Source organism: Magallana gigas, chromosome 7 (genome assembly GCF_963853765.1).
Source record: "Magallana gigas chromosome 7, xbMagGiga1.1, whole genome shotgun sequence".
In the NCBI taxonomy this organism is placed as follows: domain Eukaryota; kingdom Metazoa; phylum Mollusca; class Bivalvia; order Ostreida; family Ostreidae; genus Magallana; species Magallana gigas.
Genome location: NC_088859.1, coordinates 25662361 through 25690066, shown reverse-complemented (window position 1 = coordinate 25690066; position 27706 = coordinate 25662361). Strand labels below are relative to the sequence as shown.

At 35.8% G+C, this 27706-nt stretch overlaps 1 protein-coding gene across 4 annotated transcripts; it reads right to left on the bottom strand.

The window, feature by feature from the left end:
* Positions 1 to 410: 410 nt before the first annotated feature.
* Positions 411 to 26513, bottom strand: LOC105337130 (uncharacterized). 4 transcript variants are annotated; one of them, XM_066066024.1, is made up of 34 exons: positions 26474 to 26513; positions 26246 to 26354; positions 20769 to 21071; positions 20223 to 20534; positions 19586 to 19888; positions 18868 to 19170; positions 18205 to 18507; positions 17773 to 18075; positions 17165 to 17476; positions 16528 to 16830; positions 15811 to 16113; positions 15147 to 15449; positions 14708 to 15010; positions 14100 to 14411; positions 13463 to 13765; positions 12744 to 13046; positions 12080 to 12382; positions 11642 to 11944; positions 11033 to 11344; positions 10396 to 10698; positions 9677 to 9979; positions 9013 to 9315; positions 8575 to 8877; positions 7967 to 8278; positions 7330 to 7632; positions 6610 to 6912; positions 5946 to 6248; positions 5508 to 5810; positions 4899 to 5210; positions 4261 to 4563; positions 3543 to 3845; positions 2875 to 3177; positions 1004 to 2791; positions 411 to 907 (listed from the first exon to the last, which is right to left on the bottom strand). In XM_066066024.1, exons 2-34 carry the CDS (start codon positions 26301 to 26303, stop codon positions 828 to 830), a joined length of 11070 nt encoding a protein of 3689 aa, XP_065922096.1. In that variant the 5' UTR covers positions 26304 to 26354; positions 26474 to 26513; the 3' UTR covers positions 411 to 827. The 4 variants fall into 4 exon arrangements, with proteins under 4 accessions (XP_065922096.1, XP_065922097.1, XP_065922098.1 ...); XM_066066025.1 differs by having other exon boundaries at positions 26450 to 26476; XM_066066026.1 differs by lacking the exons at positions 17165 to 17476; positions 17773 to 18075.
* Positions 26514 to 27706: the final 1193 nt, after the last annotated feature.

The following is a 27706-nucleotide window of genomic DNA, read 5'->3' as shown; positions in this document are numbered from 1 at the left end:
TTATATGTCCTTCTGTCTGTAGACATGGTTTTGTCCTGAGATATGTCCTAAGTATCTAATGCATGTATATTTTTTAAGTATAATTAGAGACATTTAAAAAGTTTTAAAACGATGTTAATTTTACGTCTTAGTTCCTGTCAAAACGATGTGTATTGCCTCAAATGTTTCTTTCGAAAAGTTCAATGTTGCTGTTCAGTGAGCTTCCTAGCACATTTGAACTGCGTATTGTTACACAAAACAAAAGAGTGGCATAAATAATCGTAGTATTAGATAAACCTTAGAATTAAACAGATAAGATTTAAAAATATTTTATAAATAAAATAGGTGTATTTAATATCGATCAAAACATCTGTCGTCTGCATACCCTGTATACATGCAGCTATTCAGAAAATACCTTTTAAATGACATAGTTCGTCTCTCTATAGCATTTAGGAAAAAACAATTTTTTTTATCTGTTAGTAGAATCGAGAAATAAATCTCCTTGGTTTCGAAATGTTGTTTGAAATATAGAATTGTCAGCTTTAATAGTTCGAAATATTTCTCAACCCAAAGTTATTCTGCAAAATTCATGAAAACTAGTACTTTTTTTCTTATTTTGAATTATTTATCCACCGAAAAATGAAATTACCATACGAGAATGTGTTATTTATATACTTTATTGTAACAAATATATTTATTAAGATAAAAAACAAGTGCTATCAACGTATAGAGTTGTCTTTACGCAAGGTATCGCCACATTTATAAGATAGTATTTAAAAAAAAAAGTGTCGTCGTTGCCGGTGTTCTATAGCATTGGCAAGTCATTCTTAAAGTTCACTGAAATATGTCTAATACATAAAAACAAGGCAAAGGACGCTGACAACAGAGCTAATCACAATAAATACGCTTGATGCCATCCTCGTTTCCGCTAAAAAGAAGAAAAAAAGATGTAAATTAGAGCAATGTATAAGTTTTCATGATTTTAATGATGATACCGTATTGAGAAAAAACAACAAAAACCTACCTCCTGCACCCAAAGAATCCATTTGCAAAATACACGACCCTGATCCAGGTTGACAGTTTATAGAGGTAGTCTGGGATTGAGTTGTTTGTCCTGCAGACGGTGTTGTGGTCTGTCCAGCAGATGCCTGGCTTGTTGTTTGGGTAGCTTGAGTTGTAGCTTGTGTTGTTGTCTGTCCAGCAGATGCCTGGCTTGAGGTTATGGGAACATGAGTCGTAGCTTGTTGTGTTGTGGTCTGACCAGCAGATGCCTGGCTTGAGGTTATGGGAACATGAGTTGTAGCTTGTTGTGTTGTGGTCTGTCCAGCAGATGCCTGGCTTGAGGTTATGGGAACATGAGTTGTAGCTTGTTGTGTTGTGGTCTGACCAGCAGATGCCTGGCTTGAAGTTATTGGAACATGAGTTGTAGCTTGTTGTGTTGTGGTCTGTCCAGCAGATGCCTGGCTTGAAGTTATTGGAACATGAGTTGTAGCTTGTTGTGTTGTGGTCTGTCCTGCAGATGCCTGGCTTGAAGTTATAGGAACATGTGTTGTAGCTTGTTGTGTTGTGTGACCAGCTGATGCCTGGCTTGTACTCATAGGAACATGAGTTGTAGCTTGTTGTGTTGTGTGTCCAGCTGTTACCTGGCTTGTACTCATAGGAACATGAGTTGTAGCTTGTTGTGTTGTGTGACCAGCTGATGCCTGGCTTGTACTCATAGGAACATGAGTTGTAGCTTGTTGTGTTGTGTGTCCAGCTGATACCTGGCTTGTACTCATAGGAACATGGGTTGTAACTTGGTTTGTTGTATTTTGCCCAGTAGAAATGTGGCTTGAAGTTTGTGGAACTTGCGTTGTAATGCCTTGTGTAGAGGTTTGCCCAGCTGATGCCTGACTTGTACTCATAGGAACATGAGTTGTAGCTTGTTGTGTTGTGTGTCCAGCTGTTACCTGGCTTGTACTCATAGGAACATGAGTTGTAGCTTGTTGTGTTGTGTGTCCAGCTGATACCAGGCTTGTACTCATAGGAACATGAGTTGTAGCTTGTTGTGTTGTGTGTCCAGCTGATACCTGGCTTGTACTCATAGGAACATGAGTTGTAGCTTGTTGTGTTGTGTGTCCAGCTGATACCTGGCTTGTACTCATAGGAACATGGGTTGTAACTTGGTTTGTTGTATTTTGCCCAGTAGAAATGTGGCTTGAAGTTTGTGGAACTTGCGTAGTAATGCCTTGTGTAGAGGTTTGTCCAGCAGATGCCTGGCTAGTAGTGTAGGAGAATGGCGTTGTTTGTTGATGAGAAGTTTGACTTGTTGAGGGGAATTGAGTCGTGTGTTGTTCTGTCGTGCTATGTCCAGGGAATACTTGGCCGGTTGTTTGGGAGAAGTTTGTTGTTGGTTGTTGAGTATTAGTCTGGGTGTAGGGAAATTGCGTTGAAGCTTGTTGAGTTGATGTTTGTCCTGCGAAGGTTTGCGTTATTGTAGTTTGAGTAGATGGATATTGCGATGTCATATTTTCACATTCTACTCCTGCATCATTTGCCATTGGACAGTTTCCTGTTGTATCTGAATGCTCTACAGGGCAAGCATACACATCAGGTTCCATACCCATACATTGAACATTAAAAATAACTCGATTATAATTATGATCAGTTGGTATTTGTTTCGCAATCCCAGATGGATATCCAAATTGCTGACACAAAACCATGGCGTCTAGATCATCCCACATATAACCACAAACGGTTCCTGTGTAGCCCGTTACATTATGTGATGCCATTACCCTTCCATCTTGCCCAATGTACACCGTATTAACGACACCTGAAAGATGAAATCATCATCAAAATAACAAACAAAAAACACTTTAAAACTTTTAAGAAATACTTTAAAAATACTAAACAAACCTGCTGTTCCATTTTGCATACAACTAACGCCAGCATCGCCAATTGAAGAACAGCTGCCAGTCTTATCGACAGGACATTCTTGAACATGGGTTTCATTCCCTAAGCAACGTACATTGTAAATGTGTCGGTTGAACATGTAATCACGTGGTAAATAGGTCGCTGTACCAGAGGCAAACCCCATCTGACGACAAAGAACGTTCGCATCAATGTCGTCCCATTGATCACCACAGACTGTTCCGGTTCCATTCACATCTTGGGCAAGTACCCTACCTCCTGGTCCGATCGTCACATTGGAGTGACCACCTGAAAATAATAAAATCAATTTGACAGAACTTGTTAATTTTGTTTACTATCAAGTACTAGTACACAATTTCAAAACAATAGTAATAACTCTCAATGGGCTTTGCATTATTACGTTCTTGCAAAAATGAAACTTTTAATATCAAGGAATGTCAAATTATAATTTTCCTAAAAACGTCTACATTTCAAATAATACACTTCTATTACTGTCTCTAACAAAACTCAAGAGTTTACGTTTATAATGCTTGTATGGTGCACAATTTGAACTCGACGTTCAAAACTGTCATTTTATATACGTATATATTTTTATCAATATTTCATATGTTCTCAATGATATTTAATCATCTTCATTACTCAGTTACTCTTACCACTTGTCATTCCAGAACATATAACTCCGGCATCTTCATACATTGAACACAGTCCTGAAACATCATAATCGAAAGCAGGACAGGACTGGATGTCAGTTTCATTTCCTAGGCAGTTGACATTAAAGACAAATCGGTTGAATACAGGATCCCGGGGCATCAGAATTGCTATTCCAGATGGGAATCCCATTTGACGACAGAGAACGTCAGCATCTGTGTCGTCCCACATGTACCCACAAACGGTTCCAGTTCCGTTCATGTTGTTAGCCAACACTCGTCCGTCATGTGCAATCGATGGACTACCTCCTGGTAAACATTTTACAAAATGTATTAAATCATTTATATTCCAGTCAAAATGGCTTTTGACAGAAATTAATTTAAATGTGTATTTTATCAATTTGAAAAATAGTGCATCGTAGATTCCTTATTTTACGACTGTTCTGATTACTTACTATTCCGAAAAACTTGTTGAACCAAAAATACTTTTTTCTGTACTACTTTTTATTTATAGATGTTCTTATTAATTAAGTAGTGTCAAATCTTTATTTAAAAACAAATGTCGTGAATATATCGAGTGGTTATCTCATTATTCTCTCTAGCAAAATTCCAGAATCTGCATTTCTAAGTTTGTATGATCAACATTTGGTTGAGAACATTGATAAAACCATTATTTATACATGAATACATATATTGTTTGATTTTCGTATTCAATTAGCCTTACCACTTGTCATTCCAGAACATGATACTCCAGCATCTTCATACATTGAACACATTGCCGAAACATCATGATCGAATGCGTGGCAAGATTGGATATCGGTTTCATTTCCAATGCAGTTGACTTCAAAGAAGACACGGTTGAACACAGGATCGCGAGGCAGTAGAGTTGCAGTTCCAGAGGGAAATCCCATTTGACGACAAAGGACTTCTGCGTCTACGTCATCCCACATGTATCCACACACCGTTCCTGTTACGTTTGAGGTGTGTGCCAACACTCGACCGTCTGTTGCAAATCCGACAACTGTACCTATGCTCAAACAAAGGGATATGCTTATTTAGGACTTCCCATTTTTTAACACGTATGGTGTCCTCTTTAATAACTATCATTTTAATGATTTGCTAATCTTGTAAGAAGTGTATCTATTCATACACAAATGTATTGATGTCAATACATACAAAAACTATTTCCTATATTCAAAACAGTTAGGCGTGCATATTGTATTTGTTAGATCATTTGTGGTCGACATTTCGTTCAGACTGTTAACAACACACAAATCAAAGCCATTGTATATCATTCATCACAAAAGGAATTTTATCTATTCTTTTTTCAATTTTTTTCTAAACCTTGAAAAATCAACAAACCTGCTGTTCCATTTTGCGCACAAATAACGCCAGCATCACCAACTGAAGAACAGCTTCCAAACATATCAGTCTTATCGACAGGGCATTGTTGAACCTGAGTTTCATTCCCTAAGCAACGTACGTTGAAAATGTGTCGGTTGAACATGTAATCACGTGGTAAAATGGTCGCTGTACCAGAGGGAAATCCCATCTGACGACAAAGAACGTCCGCATCAATGTCGTCCCATTGATCACCACAGACTGTTCCGGTTCCATTCACATCATGGGCAAGTACCCTACCTCCAGATCCGATTGACACATCTGAGTGTCCACCTAAATAAGGTATTTTAGAAACAATTTCAATATTCACTCTTACACGGAGAACATTCATGTTTTCCATATCATTCATGCATATATTTCAAAACTTTCAAACGCGAATGATAACACTGCGAACATTATGCAGGCACAAAACTAAGCTTAAATTTCAATTCAAATTCCGAGAATTTAAAAAAAAAATGCTTAAGGTAATAGCTGTCTCGATTGAAACAAAACATGTCTTTCACATGGTCCACATTTCTAGTTACTCTTTGTCATCTGATTTTTATAGTTTTCGATTTCTCTAATTCTTACCACTTGGCATTCCGGAACATGAAACTCCTGCATCTTCAAACATCGAACATACCAATGAAACGTCGTAATCGTAAGCATGACAGGCTTGGATCTCGGTCTCAGTACCCATGCAGGACACGTCATAGAAAACACGGTTGAACACAGGATCCTGTGGAAGCAGGGTTGCAGTTCCAGTGGTAAATCCCATTTGACGACACACGACATCTGCGTCTACGTCATCCCACATGTAGCCACAGACCGTTCCTGGTCCATTCATAGTGTGAGCCACGACACGCCCATAAACATCGATCGAGACTGTAGTTCCTATAGTTGGAATATAAATCATTGTAGTATTTATTTGATATACCTGCACTTTTTGTTATGTTTTGATTATGATGATGATGATGATGGTGATGATAAAAAATATAACATCTTGTCAAACTTTCTAAATAAACAAACCTGCTGTTCCATTTTGCACACAACTAACGCCAGCATCGCCAATTGAAGAACAGCTGCCAGTCTTATCGACAGGGCATTCTTGAACATGGGTTTCATTCCCTAAGCAACGAACATTGTAAATGTGTCGGTTGAACATGTAATCACGTGGTAAATAGGTCGCTGTACCAGAGGCAAATCCCATCTGACGACAAAGAACGTTCGCATCAATGTCGTCCCATTGATCACCACAGACTGTTCCGGTTCCATTCACATCTTGGGCAAGTACCCTACCTCCTGGTCCAATCGTCACATTGGAGTGACCACCTGAAAATAATAAAATCAATTTGACAGAACTTGTTAATTTTGTTTACTATCAAGTACACAATTTCAAAACAATAGTAATAACTCTCAATGGGCTTTGCATTATTACGTTCTTGCAAAAATGAAACTTTTAATATCAAGGAATGTCAAATTATAATTTTCCAAAAAACGTCTACATTTCAAATAATACACTTCTATTACTGTCTCTAACAAAACTCAAGAGTTTACGTTTATAATGCTTGTATGGTGCACAATTTGAAATCGACGTTCATAAAACCGTCATTTTATATACGTATATATTTTTATCAATATTTCATATGTTCTCAATGGTATTTAATCATCTTCATTACTCAGTTACTCTTACCACTTGTCATTCCAGAACATATAACTCCGGCATCTTCATACATTGAACACATTCCTGAAACATCATAATCGAAAGCAGGACAGGACTGAATGTCAGTTTCATTTCCTAGGCAGTTGACATTAAAGACAAATCGGTTGAATACAGGATCCCGGGGCATCAGAATTGCTATTCCAGATGGGAATCCCATTTGACGACAGAGAACGTCAGCATCTGTGTCGTCCCACATGTACCCACAAACGGTTCCAGTTCCGTTCATGTTGTTAGCCAACACTCGTCCGTCATGTGCAATCGATGGACTACCTCCTGGTAAACATTTTACAAAATGTATTAAATCATTTATATTCCAGTCAAAATGGCTTTTGACAGAAATTAATTTAAATATGCATTTTATCAATTTGAAAAATAGTGCATCGTAGATTCCTTATTTTACGACTGTTCTGATTACTTACTATTCCAAAAAACTTGTTGAACCAAAAATACTTTTTTCTGTATTACTTTTTTTTTTTATAGATGTTCTTATTAATTAAGTAGTGTCAAATCTTTATTTAAAAACAAATGTCGTGTATATATCGAGTGGTTATCTCATTATTCTCTCTAGCAAAATTCCAGAATCTGCATTTCTAAGTTTGTATGATCAACATTTGGTTGAGAACATTGATAAAACCATTATTTATACATGAATACATATATTGTTTGATTTTCGTATTCAATTAGCCTTACCACTTGTCATTCCAGAACATGATACTCCAGCATCTTCATACATTGAACACATTGCCGAAACATCATGATCGAATGCGTGGCAAGATTGGATATCGGTTTCATTTCCAATGCAGTTGACTTCAAAGAAGACACGGTTGAGCACAGGATCGCGAGGCAGTAGAGTTGCAGTTCCAGAGGGAAATCCCATTTGACGACAAAGGACTTCTGCGTCTACGTCATCCCACATGTATCCACACACCGTTCCTGTTACGTTTGAGGTGTGTGCCAACACTCGACCGTCTGTTGCAAATCCGACAACTGTACCTATGCTCAAACAAAGGGATATGCTTATTTAGGACTTCCCATTTTTTAACACGTATGGTGTCCTCTTTAATAACTATCATTGTAATGATTAGCTAATCTTGTAAGAAGTGTATCTATTCATACACAAATGTATTGATGTCAATACATACAAAAACTATTTCCTATATTCAAAACAGTTAGGCGTGCATATTGTATTTGTTAGATCATTTGTGGTCGACATTTCGTTCAGACTGTTAACAACACACAAATCAAAGCCATTGTATATCATTCATCACAAAAGGAATTTTATCTATTCTTTTTTCAATTTTTTCTAAACCTTGAAAAATCAACAAACCTGCTGTTCCATTTTGCGCACAAATAACGCCAGCATCACCAACTGAAGAACAGCTTCCAAACATATCAGTCTTATCGACAGGGCATTGTTGAACCTGAGTTTCATTCCCTAAGCAACGTACGTTGAAAATGTGTCGGTTGAACATGTAATCACGTGGTAAAATGGTCGCTGTACCAGAGGGAAATCCCATCTGACGACAAAGAACGTCCGCATCAATGTCGTCCCATTGATCACCACAGACTGTTCCGGTTCCATTCACATCATGGGCAAGTACCCTACCTCCAGATCCGATTGACACATCTGAGTGTCCACCTAAATAAGGTATTTTAGAAACAATTTCAATATTCACTCTTACACGGAGAACATTCATGTTTTCCATATCATTCATGCATATATTTCAAAACTTTCAAACGCGAATGATAACACTGCGAACATTATGCAGGCACAAAACTAAGCTTAAATTTCAATTCAAATTCCGAGAATTTAAAAAAAAATGCTTAAGGTAATAGCTGTCTCGATTGAAACAAAACATGTCTTTCACATGGTCCACATTTCTAGTTACTCTTTGTCATCTGATTTTTATAGTTTTCGATTTCTCTAATTCTTACCACTTGGCATTCCGGAACATGAAACTCCTGCATCTTCAAACATCGAACATACCAATGAAACGTCGTAATCGTAAGCATGACAGGCTTGGATCTCGGTCTCAGTACCCATGCAGGACACGTCATAGAAAACACGGTTGAACACAGGATCCTGTGGAAGCAGGGTTGCAGTTCCAGTGGTAAATCCCATTTGACGACACACGACATCTGCGTCTACGTCATCCCACATGTAGCCACAGACCGTTCCTGGTCCATTCATAGTGTGAGCCACGACACGCCCATAAACATCGATCGAGACTGTAGTTCCTATAGTTGGAATATAAATCATAGTAGTATTTATTTGATATACCTGCACTTTTTGTTATGTTTTGATTATGATGATGATGATGATGGTGATGATAAAAAATATAACATCTTGTCAAACTTTCTAAATAAACAAACCTGCTGTTCCATTTTGCACACAACTAACGCCAGCATCGCCAATTGAAGAACAGCTGCCAGTCTTATCGACAGGGCATTCTTGAACATGGGTTTCATTCCCTAAGCAACGAACATTGTAAATGTGTCGGTTGAACATGTAATCACGTGGTAAATAGGTCGCTGTACCAGAGGCAAATCCCATCTGACGACAAAGAACGTTCGCATCAATGTCGTCCCATTGATCACCACAGACTGTTCCGGTTCCATTCACATCTTGGGCAAGTACCCTACCTCCTGGTCCAATCGTCACATTGGAGTGACCACCTGAAAATAATAAAATCAATTTGACAGAACTTGTTAATTTTGTTTACTATCAAGTACACAATTTCAAAACAATAGTAATAACTCTCAATGGGCTTTGCATTATTACGTTCTTGCAAAAATGAAACTTTTAATATCAAGGAATGTCAAATTATAATTTTCCTAAAAACGTCTACATTTCAAATAATACACTTCTATTACTGTCTCTAACAAAACTCAAGAGTTTACGTTTATAATGCTTGTATGGTGCACAATTTGAAATCGACGTTCATAAAACCGTCATTTTATATACGTATATATTTTTATCAATATTTCATATGTTCTCAATGGTATTTAATCATCTTCATTACTCAGTTACTCTTACCACTTGTCATTCCAGAACATATAACTCCGGCATCTTCATACATTGAACACATTCCTGAAACATCATAATCGAAAGCAGGACAGGACTGAATGTCAGTTTCATTTCCTAGGCAGTTGACATTAAAGACAAATCGGTTGAATACAGGATCCCGGGGCATCAGAATTGCTATTCCAGATGGGAATCCCATTTGACGACAGAGAACGTCAGCATCTGTGTCGTCCCACATGTACCCACAAACGGTTCCAGTTCCGTTCATGTTGTTAGCCAACACTCGTCCGTCATGTGCAATCGATGGACTACCTCCTGGTAAACATTTTACAAAATGTATTAAATCATTTATATTCCAGTCAAAATGGCTTTTGACAGAAATTAATTTAAATGTGCATTTTATCAATTTGAAAAATAGTGCATCGTAGATTCCTTATTTTACGACTGTTCTGATTACTTACTATTCCGAAAAACTTGTTGAACCAAAAATACTTTTTTCTGTATTACTTTTTTTTTTATAGATGTTCTTATTAATTAAGTAGTGTCAAATCTTTATTTAAAAACAAATGTCGTGTATATATCGAGTGGTTATCTCATTATTCTCTCTAGCAAAATTCCAGAATCTGCATTTCTAAGTTTGTATGATCAACATTTGGTTGAGAACATTGATAAAACCATTATTTATACATGAATACATATATTGTTTGATTTTCGTATTCAATTAGCCTTACCACTTGTCATTCCAGAACATGATACTCCAGCATCTTCATACATTGAACACATTGCCGAAACATCATGATCGAATGCGTGGCAAGATTGGATATCGGTTTCATTTCCAATGCAGTTGACTTCAAAGAAGACACGGTTGAACACAGGATCGCGAGGCAGTAGAGTTGCAGTTCCAGAGGGAAATCCCATTTGACGACAAAGGACTTCTGCGTCTACGTCATCCCACATGTATCCACACACCGTTCCTGTTACGTTTGAGGTGTGTGCCAACACTCGACCGTCTGTTGCAAATCCGACAACTGTACCTATGCTCAAACAAAGGGATATGCTTATTTAGGACTTCCCATTTTTTAACACGTATGGTGTCCTCTTTAATAACTATCATTGTAATGATTAGCTAATCTTGTAAGAAGTGTATCTATTCATACACAAATGTATTGATGTCAATACATACAAAAACTATTTCCTATATTCAAAACAGTTAGGCGTGCATATTGTATTTGTTAGATCATTTGTGGTCGACATTTCGTTCAGACTGTTAACAACACACAAATCAAAGCCATTGTATATCATTCATCACAAAAGGAATTTTATCTATTCTTTTTTCAATTTTTTCTAAACCTTGAAAAATCAACAAACCTGCTGTTCCATTTTGCGCACAAATAACGCCAGCATCACCAACTGAAGAACAGCTTCCAAACATATCAGTCTTATCGACAGGGCATTGTTGAACCTGAGTTTCATTCCCTAAGCAACGTACGTTGAAAATGTGTCGGTTGAACATGTAATCACGTGGTAAAATGGTCGCTGTACCAGAGGGAAATCCCATCTGACGACAAAGAACGTCCGCATCAATGTCGTCCCATTGATCACCACAGACTGTTCCGGTTCCATTCACATCATGGGCAAGTACCCTACCTCCAGATCCGATTGACACATCTGAGTGTCCACCTAAATAAGGTATTTTAGAAACAATTTCAATATTCACTCTTACACGGAGAACATTCATGTTTTCCATATCATTCATGCATATATTTCAAAACTTTCAAACGCGAATGATAACACTGCGAACATTATGCAGGCACAAAACTAAGCTTAAATTTCAATTCAAATTCCGAGAATTTAAAAAAAAAATGCTTAAGGTAATAGCTGTCTCGATTGAAACAAAACATGTCTTTCACATGGTCCACATTTCTAGTTACTCTTTGTCATCTGATTTTTATAGTTTTCGATTTCTCTAATTCTTACCACTTGGCATTCCGGAACATGAAACTCCTGCATCTTCAAACATCGAACATACCAATGAAACGTCGTAATCGTAAGCATGACAGGCTTGGATCTCGGTCTCAGTACCCATGCAGGACACGTCATAGAAAACACGGTTGAACACAGGATCCTGTGGAAGCAGGGTTGCAGTTCCAGTGGTAAATCCCATTTGACGACACACGACATCTGCGTCTACGTCATCCCACATGTAGCCACAGACCGTTCCTGGTCCATTCATAGTGTGAGCCACGACACGCCCATAAACATCGATCGAGACTGTAGTTCCTATAGTTGGAATATAAATCATTGTAGTATTTATTTGATATACCTGCACTTTTTGTTATGTTTTGATTATGATGATGATGATGATGGTGATGATAAAAAATATAACATCTTGTCAAACTTTCTAAATAAACAAACCTGCTGTTCCATTTTGCACACAACTAACGCCAGCATCGCCAATTGAAGAACAGCTGCCAGTCTTATCGACAGGGCATTCTTGAACATGGGTTTCATTCCCTAAGCAACGAACATTGTAAATGTGTCGGTTGAACATGTAATCACGTGGTAAATAGGTCGCTGTACCAGAGGCAAATCCCATCTGACGACAAAGAACGTTCGCATCAATGTCGTCCCATTGATCACCACAGACTGTTCCGGTTCCATTCACATCTTGGGCAAGTACCCTACCTCCTGGTCCAATCGTCACATTGGAGTGACCACCTGAAAATAATAAAATCAATTTGACAGAACTTGTTAATTTTGTTTACTATCAAGTACACAATTTCAAAACAATAGTAATAACTCTCAATGGGCTTTGCATTATTACGTTCTTGCAAAAATGAAACTTTTAATATCAAGGAATGTCAAATTATAATTTTCCAAAAAACGTCTACATTTCAAATAATACACTTCTATTACTGTCTCTAACAAAACTCAAGAGTTTACGTTTATAATGCTTGTATGGTGCACAATTTGAAATCGACGTTCATAAAACCGTCATTTTATATACGTATATATTTTTATCAATATTTCATATGTTCTCAATGGTATTTAATCATCTTCATTACTCAGTTACTCTTACCACTTGTCATTCCAGAACATATAACTCCGGCATCTTCATACATTGAACACATTCCTGAAACATCATAATCGAAAGCAGGACAGGACTGAATGTCAGTTTCATTTCCTAGGCAGTTGACATTAAAGACAAATCGGTTGAATACAGGATCCCGGGGCATCAGAATTGCTATTCCAGATGGGAATCCCATTTGACGACAGAGAACGTCAGCATCTGTGTCGTCCCACATGTACCCACAAACGGTTCCAGTTCCGTTCATGTTGTTAGCCAACACTCGTCCGTCATGTGCAATCGATGGACTACCTCCTGGTAAACATTTTACAAAATGTATTAAATCATTTATATTCCAGTCAAAATGGCTTTTGACAGAAATTAATTTAAATGTGCATTTTATCAATTTGAAAAATAGTGCATCGTAGATTCCTTATTTTACGACTGTTCTGATTACTTACTATTCCAAAAAACTTGTTGAACCAAAAATACTTTTTTCTGTATTACTTTTTTTTTTATAGATGTTCTTATTAATTAAGTAGTGTCAAATCTTTATTTAAAAACAAATGTCGTGTATATATCGAGTGGTTATCTCATTATTCTCTCTAGCAAAATTCCAGAATCTGCATTTCTAAGTTTGTATGATCAACATTTGGTTGAGAACATTGATAAAACCATTATTTATACATGAATACATATATTGTTTGATTTTCGTATTCAATTAGCCTTACCACTTGTCATTCCAGAACATGATACTCCAGCATCTTCATACATTGAACACATTGCCGAAACATCATGATCGAATGCGTGGCAAGATTGGATATCGGTTTCATTTCCAATGCAGTTGACTTCAAAGAAGACACGGTTGAACACAGGATCGCGAGGCAGTAGAGTTGCAGTTCCAGAGGGAAATCCCATTTGACGACAAAGGACTTCTGCGTCTACGTCATCCCACATGTATCCACACACCGTTCCTGTTACGTTTGAGGTGTGTGCCAACACTCGACCGTCTGTTGCAAATCCGACAACTGTACCTATGCTCAAACAAAGGGATATGCTTATTTAGGACTTCCCATTTTTTAACACGTATGGTGTCCTCTTTAATAACTATCATTCTAATGATTAGCTAATCTTGTAAGAAGTGTATCTATTCATACACAAATGTATTGATGTCAATACATACAAAAACTATTTCCTATATTCAAAACAGTTAGGCGTGCATATTGTATTTGTTAGATCATTTGTGGTCGACATTTCGTTCAGACTGTTAACAACACACAAATCAAAGCCATTGTATATCATTCATCACAAAAGGAATTTTATCTATTCTTTTTTCAATTTTTTCTAAACCTTGAAAAATCAACAAACCTGCTGTTCCATTTTGCGCACAAATAACGCCAGCATCACCAACTGAAGAACAGCTTCCAAACATATCAGTCTTATCGACAGGGCATTGTTGAACCTGAGTTTCATTCCCTAAGCAACGTACGTTGAAAATGTGTCGGTTGAACATGTAATCACGTGGTAAAATGGTCGCTGTACCAGAGGGAAATCCCATCTGACGACAAAGAACGTCCGCATCAATGTCGTCCCATTGATCACCACAGACTGTTCCGGTTCCATTCACATCATGGGCAAGTACCCTACCTCCAGATCCGATTGACACATCTGAGTGTCCACCTAAATAAGGTATTTTAGAAACAATTTCAATATTCACTCTTACACGGAGAACATTCATGTTTTCCATATCATTCATGCATATATTTCAAAACTTTCAAACGCGAATGATAACACTGCGAACATTATGCAGGCACAAAACTAAGCTTAAATTTCAATTCAAATTCCGAGAATTTAAAAAAAAATGCTTAAGGTAATAGCTGTCTCGATTGAAACAAAACATGTCTTTCACATGGTCCACATTTCTAGTTACTCTTTGTCATCTGATTTTTATAGTTTTCGATTTCTCTAATTCTTACCACTTGGCATTCCGGAACATGAAACTCCTGCATCTTCAAACATCGAACATACCAATGAAACGTCGTAATCGTAAGCATGACAGGCTTGGATCTCGGTCTCAGTACCCATGCAGGACACGTCATAGAAAACACGGTTGAACACAGGATCCTGTGGAAGCAGGGTTGCAGTTCCAGTGGTAAATCCCATTTGACGACACACGACATCTGCGTCTACGTCATCCCACATGTAGCCACAGACCGTTCCTGGTCCATTCATAGTGTGAGCCACGACACGCCCATAAACATCGATCGAGACTGTAGTTCCTATAGTTGGAATATAAATCATTGTAGTATTTATTTGATATACCTGCACTTTTTGTTATGTTTTGATTATAATGATGATGATGATGGTGATGATAAAAAAATATAACATCTTGTCAAACTTTCTAAATAAACAAACCTGCTGTTCCATTTTGCACACAACTAACGCCAGCATCGCCAATTGAAGAACAGCTGCCAGTCTTATCGACAGGGCATTCTTGAACATGGGTTTCATTCCCTAAGCAACGAACATTGTAAATGTGTCGGTTGAACATGTAATCACGTGGTAAATAGGTCGCTGTACCAGAGGCAAACCCCATCTGACGACAAAGAACGTTCGCATCAATGTCGTCCCATTGATCACCACAGACTGTTCCGGTTCCATTCACATCTTGGGCAAGTACCCTACCTCCTGGTCCAATCGTCACATTGGAGTGACCACCTGAAAATAATAAAATCAATTTGACAGAACTTGTTAATTTTGTTTACTATCAAGTACACAATTTCAAAACAATAGTAATAACTCTCAATGGGCTTTGCATTATTACGTTCTTGCAAAAATGAAACTTTTAATATCAAGGAATGTCAAATTATAATTTTCCTAAAAACGTCTACATTTCAAATAATACACTTCTATTACTGTCTCTAACAAAACTCAAGAGTTTACGTTTATAATGCTTGTATGGTGCACAATTTGAAATCGACGTTCATAAAACCGTCATTTTATATACGTATATATTTTTATCAATATTTCATATGTTCTCAATGGTATTTAATCATCTTCATTACTCAGTTACTCTTACCACTTGTCATTCCAGAACATATAACTCCGGCATCTTCATACATTGAACACATTCCTGAAACATCATAATCGAAAGCAGGACAGGACTGAATGTCAGTTTCATTTCCTAGGCAGTTGACATTAAAGACAAATCGGTTGAATACAGGATCCCGGGGCATCAGAATTGCTATTCCAGATGGGAATCCCATTTGACGACAGAGAACGTCAGCATCTGTGTCGTCCCACATGTACCCACAAACGGTTCCAGTTCCGTTCATGTTGTTAGCCAACACTCGTCCGTCATGTGCAATCGATGGACTACCTCCTGGTAAACATTTTACAAAATGTATTAAATCATTTATATTCCAGTCAAAATGGCTTTTGACAGAAATTAATTTAAATGTGTATTTTATCAATTTGAAAAATAGTGCATCGTAGATTCCTTATTTTACGACTGTTCTGATTACTTACTATTCCGAAAAACTTGTTGAACCAAAAAAACTTTTTTCTGTACTACTTTTTTTTATAGATGTTCTTATTAATTAAGTAGTGTCAAATCTTTATTTAAAAACAAATGCCGTGTATATATCGAGTGGTTATCTCATTATTCTCTCTAGCAAAATTCCAGAATCTGCATTTCTAAGTTTGTATGATCAACATTTGGTTGAGAACATTGATAAAACCATTATTTATACATGAATAGATATATTTTTTTATTTTCGTATTCAATTAGCCTTACCACTTGTCATTCCAGAACATGATACTCCAGCGTCTTCATACATTGAACACATTGCCGAAACGTCATGATCGAATGCGTGGCAAGATTGGATATCGGTTTCATTTCCAATGCAGTTGACTTCAAAGAAGACACGGTTGAACACAGGATCGCGAGGCAGTAGAGTTGCAGTTCCAGAGGGAAATCCCATTTGACGACAAAGGACTTCTGCGTCTACGTCATCCCACATGTATCCACAAACCGTTCCTGTTACGTTTGAGGTGTGTGCCAACACTCGACCGTCTGTTGCAAATCCGACAACTGTACCTATGCTCAAACAAAGGGATATGCTTATTTAGGACTTCCCATTTTTTAACACGTATGGTGTCCTCTTTAATAACTATCATTCTAATGATTAGCTAATCTTGTAAGAAGTGTATCTATTCATACACAAATGTATTGATGTCAATACATACAAAAACTATTTCCTATATTCAAAACAGTTAGGCGTGCATATTGTATTTGTTAGATCATTTGTGGTCGACATTTCGTTCAGACTGTTAACAACACACAAATCAAAGCCATTGTATATCATTCATCACAAAAGGAATTTTATCTATTCTTTTTTCAATTTTTTCTAAACCTTGAAAAATCAACAAACCTGCTGTTCCATTTTGCGCACAAATAACGCCAGCATCACCAACTGAAGAACAGCTTCCAAACATATCAGTCTTATCGACAGGGCATTGTTGAACCTGAGTTTCATTCCCTAAGCAACGTACGTTGAAAATGTGTCGGTTGAACATGTAATCACGTGGTAAAATGGTCGCTGTACCAGAGGGAAATCCCATCTGACGACAAAGAACGTCCGCATCAATGTCGTCCCATTGATCACCACAGACTGTTCCGGTTCCATTCACATCATGGGCAAGTACCCTACCTCCAGATCCGATTGACACATCTGAGTGTCCACCTAAATAAGGTATTTTAGAAACAATTTCAATATTCACTCTTACACGGAGAACATTCATGTTTTCCATATCATTCATGCATATATTTCAAAACTTTCAAACGCGAATGATAACACTGCGAACATTATGCAGGCACAAAACTAAGCTTAAATTTCAATTCAAATTCCGAGAATTTAAAAAAAAATGCTTAAGGTAATAGCTGTCTCGATTGAAACAAAACATGTCTTTCACATGGTCCACATTTCTAGTTACTCTTTGTCATCTGATTTTTATAGTTTTCGATTTCTCTAATTCTTACCACTTGGCATTCCGGAACATGAAACTCCTGCATCTTCAAACATCGAACATACCAATGAAACGTCGTAATCGTAAGCATGACAGGCTTGGATCTCGGTCTCAGTACCCATGCAGGACACGTCATAGAAAACACGGTTGAACACAGGATCCTGTGGAAGCAGGGTTGCAGTTCCAGTGGTAAATCCCATTTGACGACACACGACATCTGCGTCTACGTCATCCCACATGTAGCCACAGACCGTTCCTGGTCCATTCATTGTGTGAGCCACGACACGCCCATAAACATCGATCGAGACTGTAGTTCCTATATTTGAAATATAAATCATTGTAGTATTTATTTGATATACCTGCACTTTTTGTTATGTTTTGATTATGATGATGATGGTGATGATAAAGAATATAACATCTTGTCAAACTTTCTAAATAAACAAACCTGCTGTTCCATTTTGCACACAACTAACGCCAGCATCGCCAATTGAAGAACAGCTGCCAGTCTTATCGACAGGGCATTCTTGAACATGGGTTTCATTCCCTAAGCAACGAACATTGAAAATGTGTCGGTTGAACATGTAATCACGGGGTAAAATGGTCGCTGTACCAGAGGCAAATCCCATCTGACGACAAAGAACGTTCGCATCAATGTCGTCCCATTGATCACCACAGACTGTTCCGGTTCCATTCACATCTTGGGCAAGTACCCTACCTCCTGGTCCAATCGTCACATTGGAGTGACCACCTGAAAATAATAAAATCAATTTGACAGAACTTGTTAATTTTGTTTACTATCAAGTACACAATTTCAAAACAATAGTAATAACTCTCAATGGGCTTTGCATTATTACGTTCTTGCAAAAATGAAACTTTTAATATCAAGGAATGTCAAATTATAATTTCCTAAAAACGTCTACATTTCAAATAATACACTTCTATTACTGTCTCTAACAAAACTCAAGAGTTTACGTTTATAATGCTTGTATGGTGCACATTTTGAAATCGACGTTCATAAAACCGTCATTTTATATACGTATATATTTTTATCAATATTTCATATGTTCTCAATGGTATTTAATCATCTTCATTACTCAGTTACTCTTACCACTTGTCATTCCAGAACATATAACTCCGGCATCTTCATACATTGAACACATTCCTGAAACATCATAATCGAAAGCAGGACAGGACTGGATGTCAGTTTCATTTCCTAGGCAGTTGACATTAAAGACAAATCGGTTGAATACAGGATCCCGGGGCATCAGAATTGCTATTCCAGATGGGAATCCCATTTGACGACAGAGAACGTCAGCATCTGTGTCGTCCCACATGTACCCACAAACGGTTCCAGTTCCGTTCATGTTGTTAGCCAACACTCGTCCGTCATGTGCAATCGATGGACTACTTCCTGGTAAACATTTTACAAAATGTATTAAATCATTTACATTCCAGTCAAAATGGCTTTTGACAGAAATTAATTTAAATGTGTATTTTATCAATTTGAAAAATAGTGCATCGTAGATTCCTTATTTTACGACTGTTCTGATTACTTACTATTCCGAAAAACTTGTTGAACCAAAAATACTTTTTTCTGTATTACTTTTTTTTTATAGATGTTGTTATTAATTAAGTAGTGTCAAATCTTTATTTAAAAACAAATGTCGTGTATATATCGAGTGGTTATCTCATTATTCTCTCTAGCAAAATTCCAGAATCTGCATTTCTAAGTTTGTATGCTCAACATTTGGTTGAGAACATTGATAAAACCATTATTTATACATGAATACATATATTGTTTGATTTTCGTATTCAATTAGCCTTACCACTTGTCATTCCAGAACATGATACTCCAGCATCTTCATACATTGAACACATTGCCGAAACATCATGATCGAATGCGTGGCAAGATTGGATATCGGTTTCATTTCCAATGCAGTTGACTTCAAAGAAGACACGGTTGAACACAGGATCGCGAGGCAGTAGAGTTGCAGTTCCAGAGGGAAATCCCATTTGACGACAAAGGACATCTGCGTCTACGTCATCCCACATGTATCCACACACCGTTCCTGTTACGTTTGAGGTGTGTGCCAACACTCGACCGTCTGTTGCAAATCCGACAACTGTACCTATGCTCAAACAAAGGGATATGCTTATTTAGGACTTCCCATTTTTTAACACGTATGGTGTCCTCTTTAATTACTATCATTCTAATGATTAGCTAATCTTGTAAGAAGTTTATCTATTCATACACAAATGTATTGATGTCAATACATACAAAAACTATTTCCTATATTCAAAACAGTTAGGCGTGCATATTGTATTTGTTAGATCATTTGTGGTCGACATTTCGTTCAGACTGTTAACAACACACAAATCAAAGCCATTGTATATCTTTCATCACAAAAGGAATTTTATCTATTCTTTTTTCAATTTTTTCTAAACCTTGAAAAATCAACAAACCTGCTGTGCCATTTTGCGCACAACTAACGCCAGCATCACCAACTGAAGAACAGCTTCCAAACATATCAGTCTTATCGACAGGGCATTCTTGAACCTGAGTTTCATTCCCTAAGCAACGAACATTGTAAATGTGTCGGTTGAACATGTAATCACGTGGTAAAACGGTCGCTGTACCAGAGGGAAATCCCATCTGACGACAAAGAACGTCCGCATCAATGTCGTCCCATTGATCACCACAGACTGTTCCGGTTCCATTCACATCATGGGCAAGTACCCTACCTCCTGATCCGATTGTCACATCTGAGTGTCCACCTAAATATGATGAATATGTATTTAAGAAACAATTTCAATTTACTCTTACATTGATAGTATTCATATTATCCATGTGATTCATATTTTATTTTTTTTTTATTTTCAAAGCGCATGTCAAAACAAGATGCATCCAAAATTACGATATTTAGGTGTATATTTCAATTCAAATCTCAGTCATTTAAAGTAGCACTTTTCTATCTAATTTTTATAGTTTTCGATCTCTATCAATCTTACCACTTGGCATTCCGGAACACGAAACTCCTGCATCTTCAAACATCGAACATACCAATGAAAAGTCATAATCGTAAGAATGACAGGACTGGATCTCGGTCTCATTACCCTTACAGGACACGTCATAGAACATACGGGTGAACACAGGATCCTGTGGAAGCAGGGTCGCAGTTCCCGTGGCAAATCCCATTTGACGACACACGACATCTGCGTCTACGTCATCCCACATGTAGCCACAGACCGTTCCTGGTCCATTCATAGTGTGAGCCACGACACGCCCATAAACATCGATCGACACAGAAGTACCTATGTATATTATATAAGATAAAATCAGTATATATTATCATTTTTAATATGCATTTTGATAATAATGTGCAATTTTCAATGATTTGTTTGAAAATTCTTTTTACAATTCATAGCTACCGTTATCTATTGTTACTTAAATTCTATGGCATTTAGACTTTTTGTGCAGTTTTAACAGATTCAATGATATTCAGTATAAGAGGAAAATGAATAAGAACAAAAACACCCTCTATAAAAAATCACATTGTAAGGTGTGACAATAGTAGATACGTTTTGGATATCCCGACGCTTCACCTATCATAGCGATTTGAAGGAGGACATACTGTATATATCCGGAATTTTCCCGTGACACAAATTTTGCGAAAATAGGAAAAATATTTAATTTTCTTTCGGTCAAGATTTTTTTATTTTTTATTTTTTGCAATCTAAAAAGTTTCACATATCAAACAATACCGGATACAATATCTGCTTATTAAAAGTTTGGGATGTAAAAGTGAGCACGAAAATTTTATCCTTGCAAAAATTTCTGGGTGCACGCGTCTAGATTAAAAATTTTCACTGTGCTTACTATTTATATGTGCGGTGACAAAAACATAGAATGTTGCATTTGAAATCAGTTTAAGAAGTTGAAGGAATTATGCATGCATACTGGGACAAATTAGTTTTTAATAAGTTGAATCTTCGGTTGGTTTTTACCGTAGCTATATAAAACACAGCCATGAATAGACTAGAGGGAAAATACTGATTGGATATAAAGATGCCGTATTCCATCATAATAATAATGTTTAATATCATTATATACTCAGTCGAGTTTTATTATCAGATAAGGTTGAAAAATAGTTATTCCTGTTAAACCTATTACACGGTCTTCAAATCCCTATAATCTTGCCTTAGTCTTTGAATGTTCTGTTATATATCTGTTGAAAGTTCCACTCATATTTTTTTTATATTAACAAGTGTTCTATTCTTTTTTTTTCTACTGACATGCTAGATACCTTGTGTCTAATCCTTACATTCTACTCATTTACTTTATCGCTTGAATTTATTTCAGGCCGAATGCGGTAAAATAAATTGAAAATTATTTGATTCTCTGAATATTTAACACAGATTATTTCTTATCTCTTTGGTATTATAACGTTTTGAAAGGCATTTAAAGAATTTATCAATTCAGAAGTCTTTCTTTAAACATCACTCTTTGGCTTACAGAAAAAAAACCTTTAATAGCTTCAAATGCCATTATTTACTTATTGCTTTCTTGTTAAATGAAATATTTTCAATTGCATTTGACACAGACTGCATTTGCCATGGACGGGATTCTAAATATCGTCGGTTTCTATTGTGGTAACACTGTGCTTTATAAACAGCAAAACAAGTAACATTGACGTCACACTGTATACTCTTTCCTACCATGGATGAAACTCCTTGAAACAACAAACCTATTTTTAATACTGTATGCTGGTGACAATTTTTAATAGTTCCTTCTTTCACACGTCTGAATTATTAATGGGTCCCTAAATGTAGATGTGTAACAATAACCCCCTCGCGCTAACATCCGTGCCAACGAGAGATACTAGTATCAATTTAATTAAGTTGTAGAACTTGTTTATCAATCGTTGTGAAATAAAGAAAGTTCAGGTTCAGATGTGTAACAAAGAAAAATGATATATTTTAAGCAGTGTTTTTAGGGGCTCTATTTTCTTCATTTTCATTTTAACAATACAATGCATGTACCATGTGAAAATTGTATTATGAAATCAATGTCGTAAGATTAGCTTTATTGATTATAAAAGTTTTGATGGATTTACCATTTAAGGAATTTTCTTGAACTCAGGAGATACTCTTTTTTGAAGTTATCCTCGATGTTAATAAAAAAAATAAATTACCCTGAAGGCATGCCAAAGTAAGTAACTGGGTATATGATTATGTTTTATTATATTTCCAGTGAATAAGCTTAAGTTGAAAAATTTGGAAATCAATCTTTGTAAAATAAATTTAGTTTAACTCAACTGGAAACTCAGCCAAAAAAGATCTTTTACTTCCACATAAAAAAAACCCCAACAAATTCCAGTAGCATAATATCTTAGTTGTAGAACTCGTTAGTAAGTAGATATTGTTCAACTATACGGGAAAATCAGCCAAAAAGATCTATTGATAAAAGCTCTGACGTAACTAAAGAAAGGTAGGACAAAACAGCCTTCTGCATAAAGGCTCTCACTTAGTATTTAAAACTCTGGAACAAGGTGACATCTGATTTGTTTGTCTTGCTCTTCAGTTATATGTGAGAATGTTTAATTTCTGATTAATTCTTCGCACTTCTTTAATCCTGACTGTGTTCTGATGTTTTAAGAAAAATTTCGCAACTAACTGTCTCCCGATTTACTGGTTTTTTTAACACGACCATTATGCATACGTTGAAAACAATACAAACTTGAGAAAGAAAAGTGCAATACCCTTTTATATTATAAAGTCTGTTTGAGAACAACCTTTAGATATCATTTTTCTACAGATATTCCTACTATTAAACATACTCTAAGCAAAATCGTCGTTTAAAGATGCTTATTCCGAATTTATATCAATTTTTTGTACGCTTTTAAATCATAGTTATTCTAAAATGTGTATGATAATAGACATTGCAGTAGTCTCCGGTCAATAAATCCATATTTTAATGAGAAAATTTTGTACGAAAGTTGTTTAAAAAACAAACTTGTCGGAATAAATTACCGCGATATTTCGCCTTTAAAAATCTCCTATGACGTCTAGCCGGGTATGACTGTATTACGACTTTGATATTGCTTTAGCTAAAGTCAGTGATTTTGCAAATAAAAAAAAAAAAAAATGTATACAAATTTTTCACTAATATTTCTAAAGTTTGTTTATGCCGATGCATGATATGCAAGTTTAATAAACCTAACCATTCGGGTGGACGAAACCAAACGGTTCCCTTTGCTAAACATGCTCAGGGTGCATTTTTATTAGGGGAGGGGGGTGTTGTTGTTTTTTTTTTTGGGGGGGGGGGTCGTTGGAGGGGGTGTTTTGGGCTTTTTGGGATCCCACAACGAAATTATTTTTAACGTTTTAGAATATTTCTAACTTTGAAAGGAGACCGATTCTACTGGTGTAAATAGGCAAAAGTCTATAACTTTGTAATATAATTTCTGTACATGGAAAATTACTCATTACCGTTATAACGAAAAATCGGACCTTGCAGCTTTAAATGCGTACATAAACTTTCGAATAAAATCGGACCAAGCAGCTTTTAATGAATAATCGGTCTTATGATAGCATCCTTCTCCAGTATTGTAAACCATGCATTATTAAAACGCACTTTGAAATATTACGCACGTTGAAAAAAAAATCAAATTGCGTTAAATTGTATGTAGGTTCCAGACGAATTTGTTAAGACCCTCAACTGTGGTTGATAATTATTTTAACCTAGTTAATTTAGCTTAATGGGACATTTAAAATAGAAGTCATGATATATTTGGCTATCCTGAATAGCAATTTCGCAATGAAAAGGCTTGTCGAGATCGTTTAAGTTTGAAGAACAACTATTTAAAAGTTGTTAGAGATTGTGTATCAAAATATCACATGAACTGCACAAATTTGTCGTCAGTCGTCCTTCCAACTGTTTTTTTTTATCTCGTAACTATGCGAATATTTCTTATTTTAAGGGAAAATGGTCCATATACTGCGATTATAAGCTTATGAATGAACATGATGACAAAAAACATATATATCAAATACAGTACTAGTTTGATATTTTTTTAAGTTTGGCAAAATATTGCATACTCAAATGCCTATTTTTAGTTGAGATTGCTTTAACAGTTGTACTTGTAAATACTTTATGTATACTTTATGTACCAAAATAATTTATTTGGCTTGAATTTGAGAAATAAACTTTTGTTTAGAAACCTGCAGACATTTCAGTTTATGGAATGAACGTGATGCTTCATTAGGAAAGAGACGGGTGTATTCTTCTAAACAGTGTTTACAAGAAAACATATCAGTTTAGAACGAAGTTCATATTACATGTATGTATTTTCTCAAAGTGCGTTAAATGTATTGATGATAATAAATGTTGAAGTACACTCATAACGCACTTTGAAAACAAAAAAAATATATATTCGAAGGTCGAAGTAGGTCGCTTGGGGAAAAAAAACATTTAAAATAAAATGTCCTTATTTTTCTTTAAACCCCCCCCCCCCCCCCCTTTCCCCCTATTTTTCAAAAATTAGAACGATTCTCCGTTTTTATCGCAATTGTTTTACTAAAACATTTTCAGCATGAAAACCCACACGATGGGGTTCAAATTATGTCCTATGTTTATTCTATCAATGTCTACTATTATTAGCTTTTTAAGAAGAGTGATATTTTGAAATATGTGTTAACTAAATTGATTTAGCTAATATATGTAGTAATTCAAAATAACTAAAAACATTTATTACTACAAATATATATCAATAATATTGTTTTACTGGTAATCCATTTTATTTCGCCAACATTAGTAATGATGAAATGTATTTTAGTACAAATATTTTATCAAATACTGTAGATTCCTTATTTTACGCGATGAATTAATATCTGCGTAAACTCGTCAGAAGCACATCTCGCGAATTTCAAAATCTCCCCATTCTTTTTCTAGCAGTAAACTACATGTAACATGGAAACTAAATAAAACTAATCGGTGTTCGCGATTTTATATATCGTGATTTGATGCAAAAACGGCTAAAACGGAATTAAAAACTTGCAAAAAATAAGAAATCTACGGTTTACTTTAAAAATCCATTATACTGTGTTTCGATATAATGGTATCGCTCAATTAATAAAGTGCGGTATTTGTAACTACTTCATTTGAATCCATATCTTTTAATTGATAATCTTTCAAAAGGAAATTGATACAGATTTATACAATTTTAATATATATATATATATATATATATATATATATATATATATATATATATATATATATATATATATATATATATATATATATATATATATTTACATAAAATGATATATGTATATGTATGTCCTGTTGGTGATTATTTTATTCATCAAATATTCGTTTATCCTAACATAATTACATTTTCTTCTTTTTTGAATCATACAACTTTGAACAACTGACAGGTGCATATGAAATACTCTACATTACTATCTTGAAATCTCAAACTTACATTTTACGGCCCCAAGTCCCACCAGAAAGAGGAGTAAAACTTTTATAAAATCCACCATTCCGTTTTTACACGGAAATCAAACTCGAAAACTGAAGACAGAAATTATGACCTACAAACAATTAGAAAAAAAAATCAATCCATTCATAAGTGTGACCATAAAGAACCATCAGATATCTGTTTAAACTTTCAGCCTTTATTGTATACCTTAAGTTTGTGTTTGCTACATACCCACAACCATCGATTACGCTGGCTTGCAACTAAGTAAATCGTCGGCTGACGCTCTGGCCAAATATACGTCCGAAATTATTTCAATATTTTAAATTCGGATTTTAAATTCAAAATGGACGAGTTCACTTTAATATATGGTTTACTGACTATACAAGTTTTTAACACAAACTGTTGTTACAGCATAGTTACATGCATTCATATCACATGTATAGAACAAACGTGACTGCTGGCATTGAATGCTGTTTTCCAGACTATAGTTCCTTCTAGTTCTTTTCTATGACAGAGATGAGATTCGAAAACAAATAAAAATGAGCCCATGCACCTGAGTGAAGGCTTGCGTGAGGTTTTTTTTAATCAGTTGTACATGTATTCGTGTCATATAGGCGGTGTTGACATTTTACAGTATCACTTTCATTCAGAACCACTTAGCCATTGACGCCGCGAATATACAGAGATATTTTTCCAATCTTCCGGCTCCATAGCTCTGCGTCTCATCTCCGTTGGAGATCGGGAGAATCTTCTTGCCGTAGAATCGTCATTTCGTAGACTTAACAATTTCATAAGATTTCTAATAAAAAAAATAAGATCAGGCTAATATCTAAACGGGAATCTGTTGACCAAATACAAGATTTTTAAAATAAATTATGAAAAACAGTTTAATTTTTTACGATATATTTAAACAAATTTCTTTTCTTTTGTGTTTCGTGCGCGTATGAAAGCATTAGAAAAAATATACATGACCTTCGTTGGCCGGTTATTCAAATTTGGTCTCTTATACTGTATCTAGCTACCTTTATAGCCGGATAAAGTATTTTTATTATTTATATTTACAAAAGTATGTCAATAATTGTTATCGATTAAATATATATTAAGCGACCAATTTTCCATACATTTAAAGGTTCCCATGGAAACTACAGTCTTCTTGGAGTTCCCTGGAGTTCGTGCTCTGGATGTAGTTTTAGTTTTGAGACCTATCAAGAAATAATCCAAACAAAGTGAGCAACAAAACTTTATAGAAGACATCAATTTTAAACGTCAGAAGAATGCATATTCTAAGTATTTAAGTATTGAATCATTATTTTTCGAGAGATGTGGTCGCAACTGCAGCGGTGTGTGCATACAAATTGAATAACGCGCGCTATTCATACGCACCAGATTGGATTTTGTTATGCGTAAATACATGTATCACTCAAATCAATCAATGCAATTTAATTGGGGGAAAGAGAGTGAATG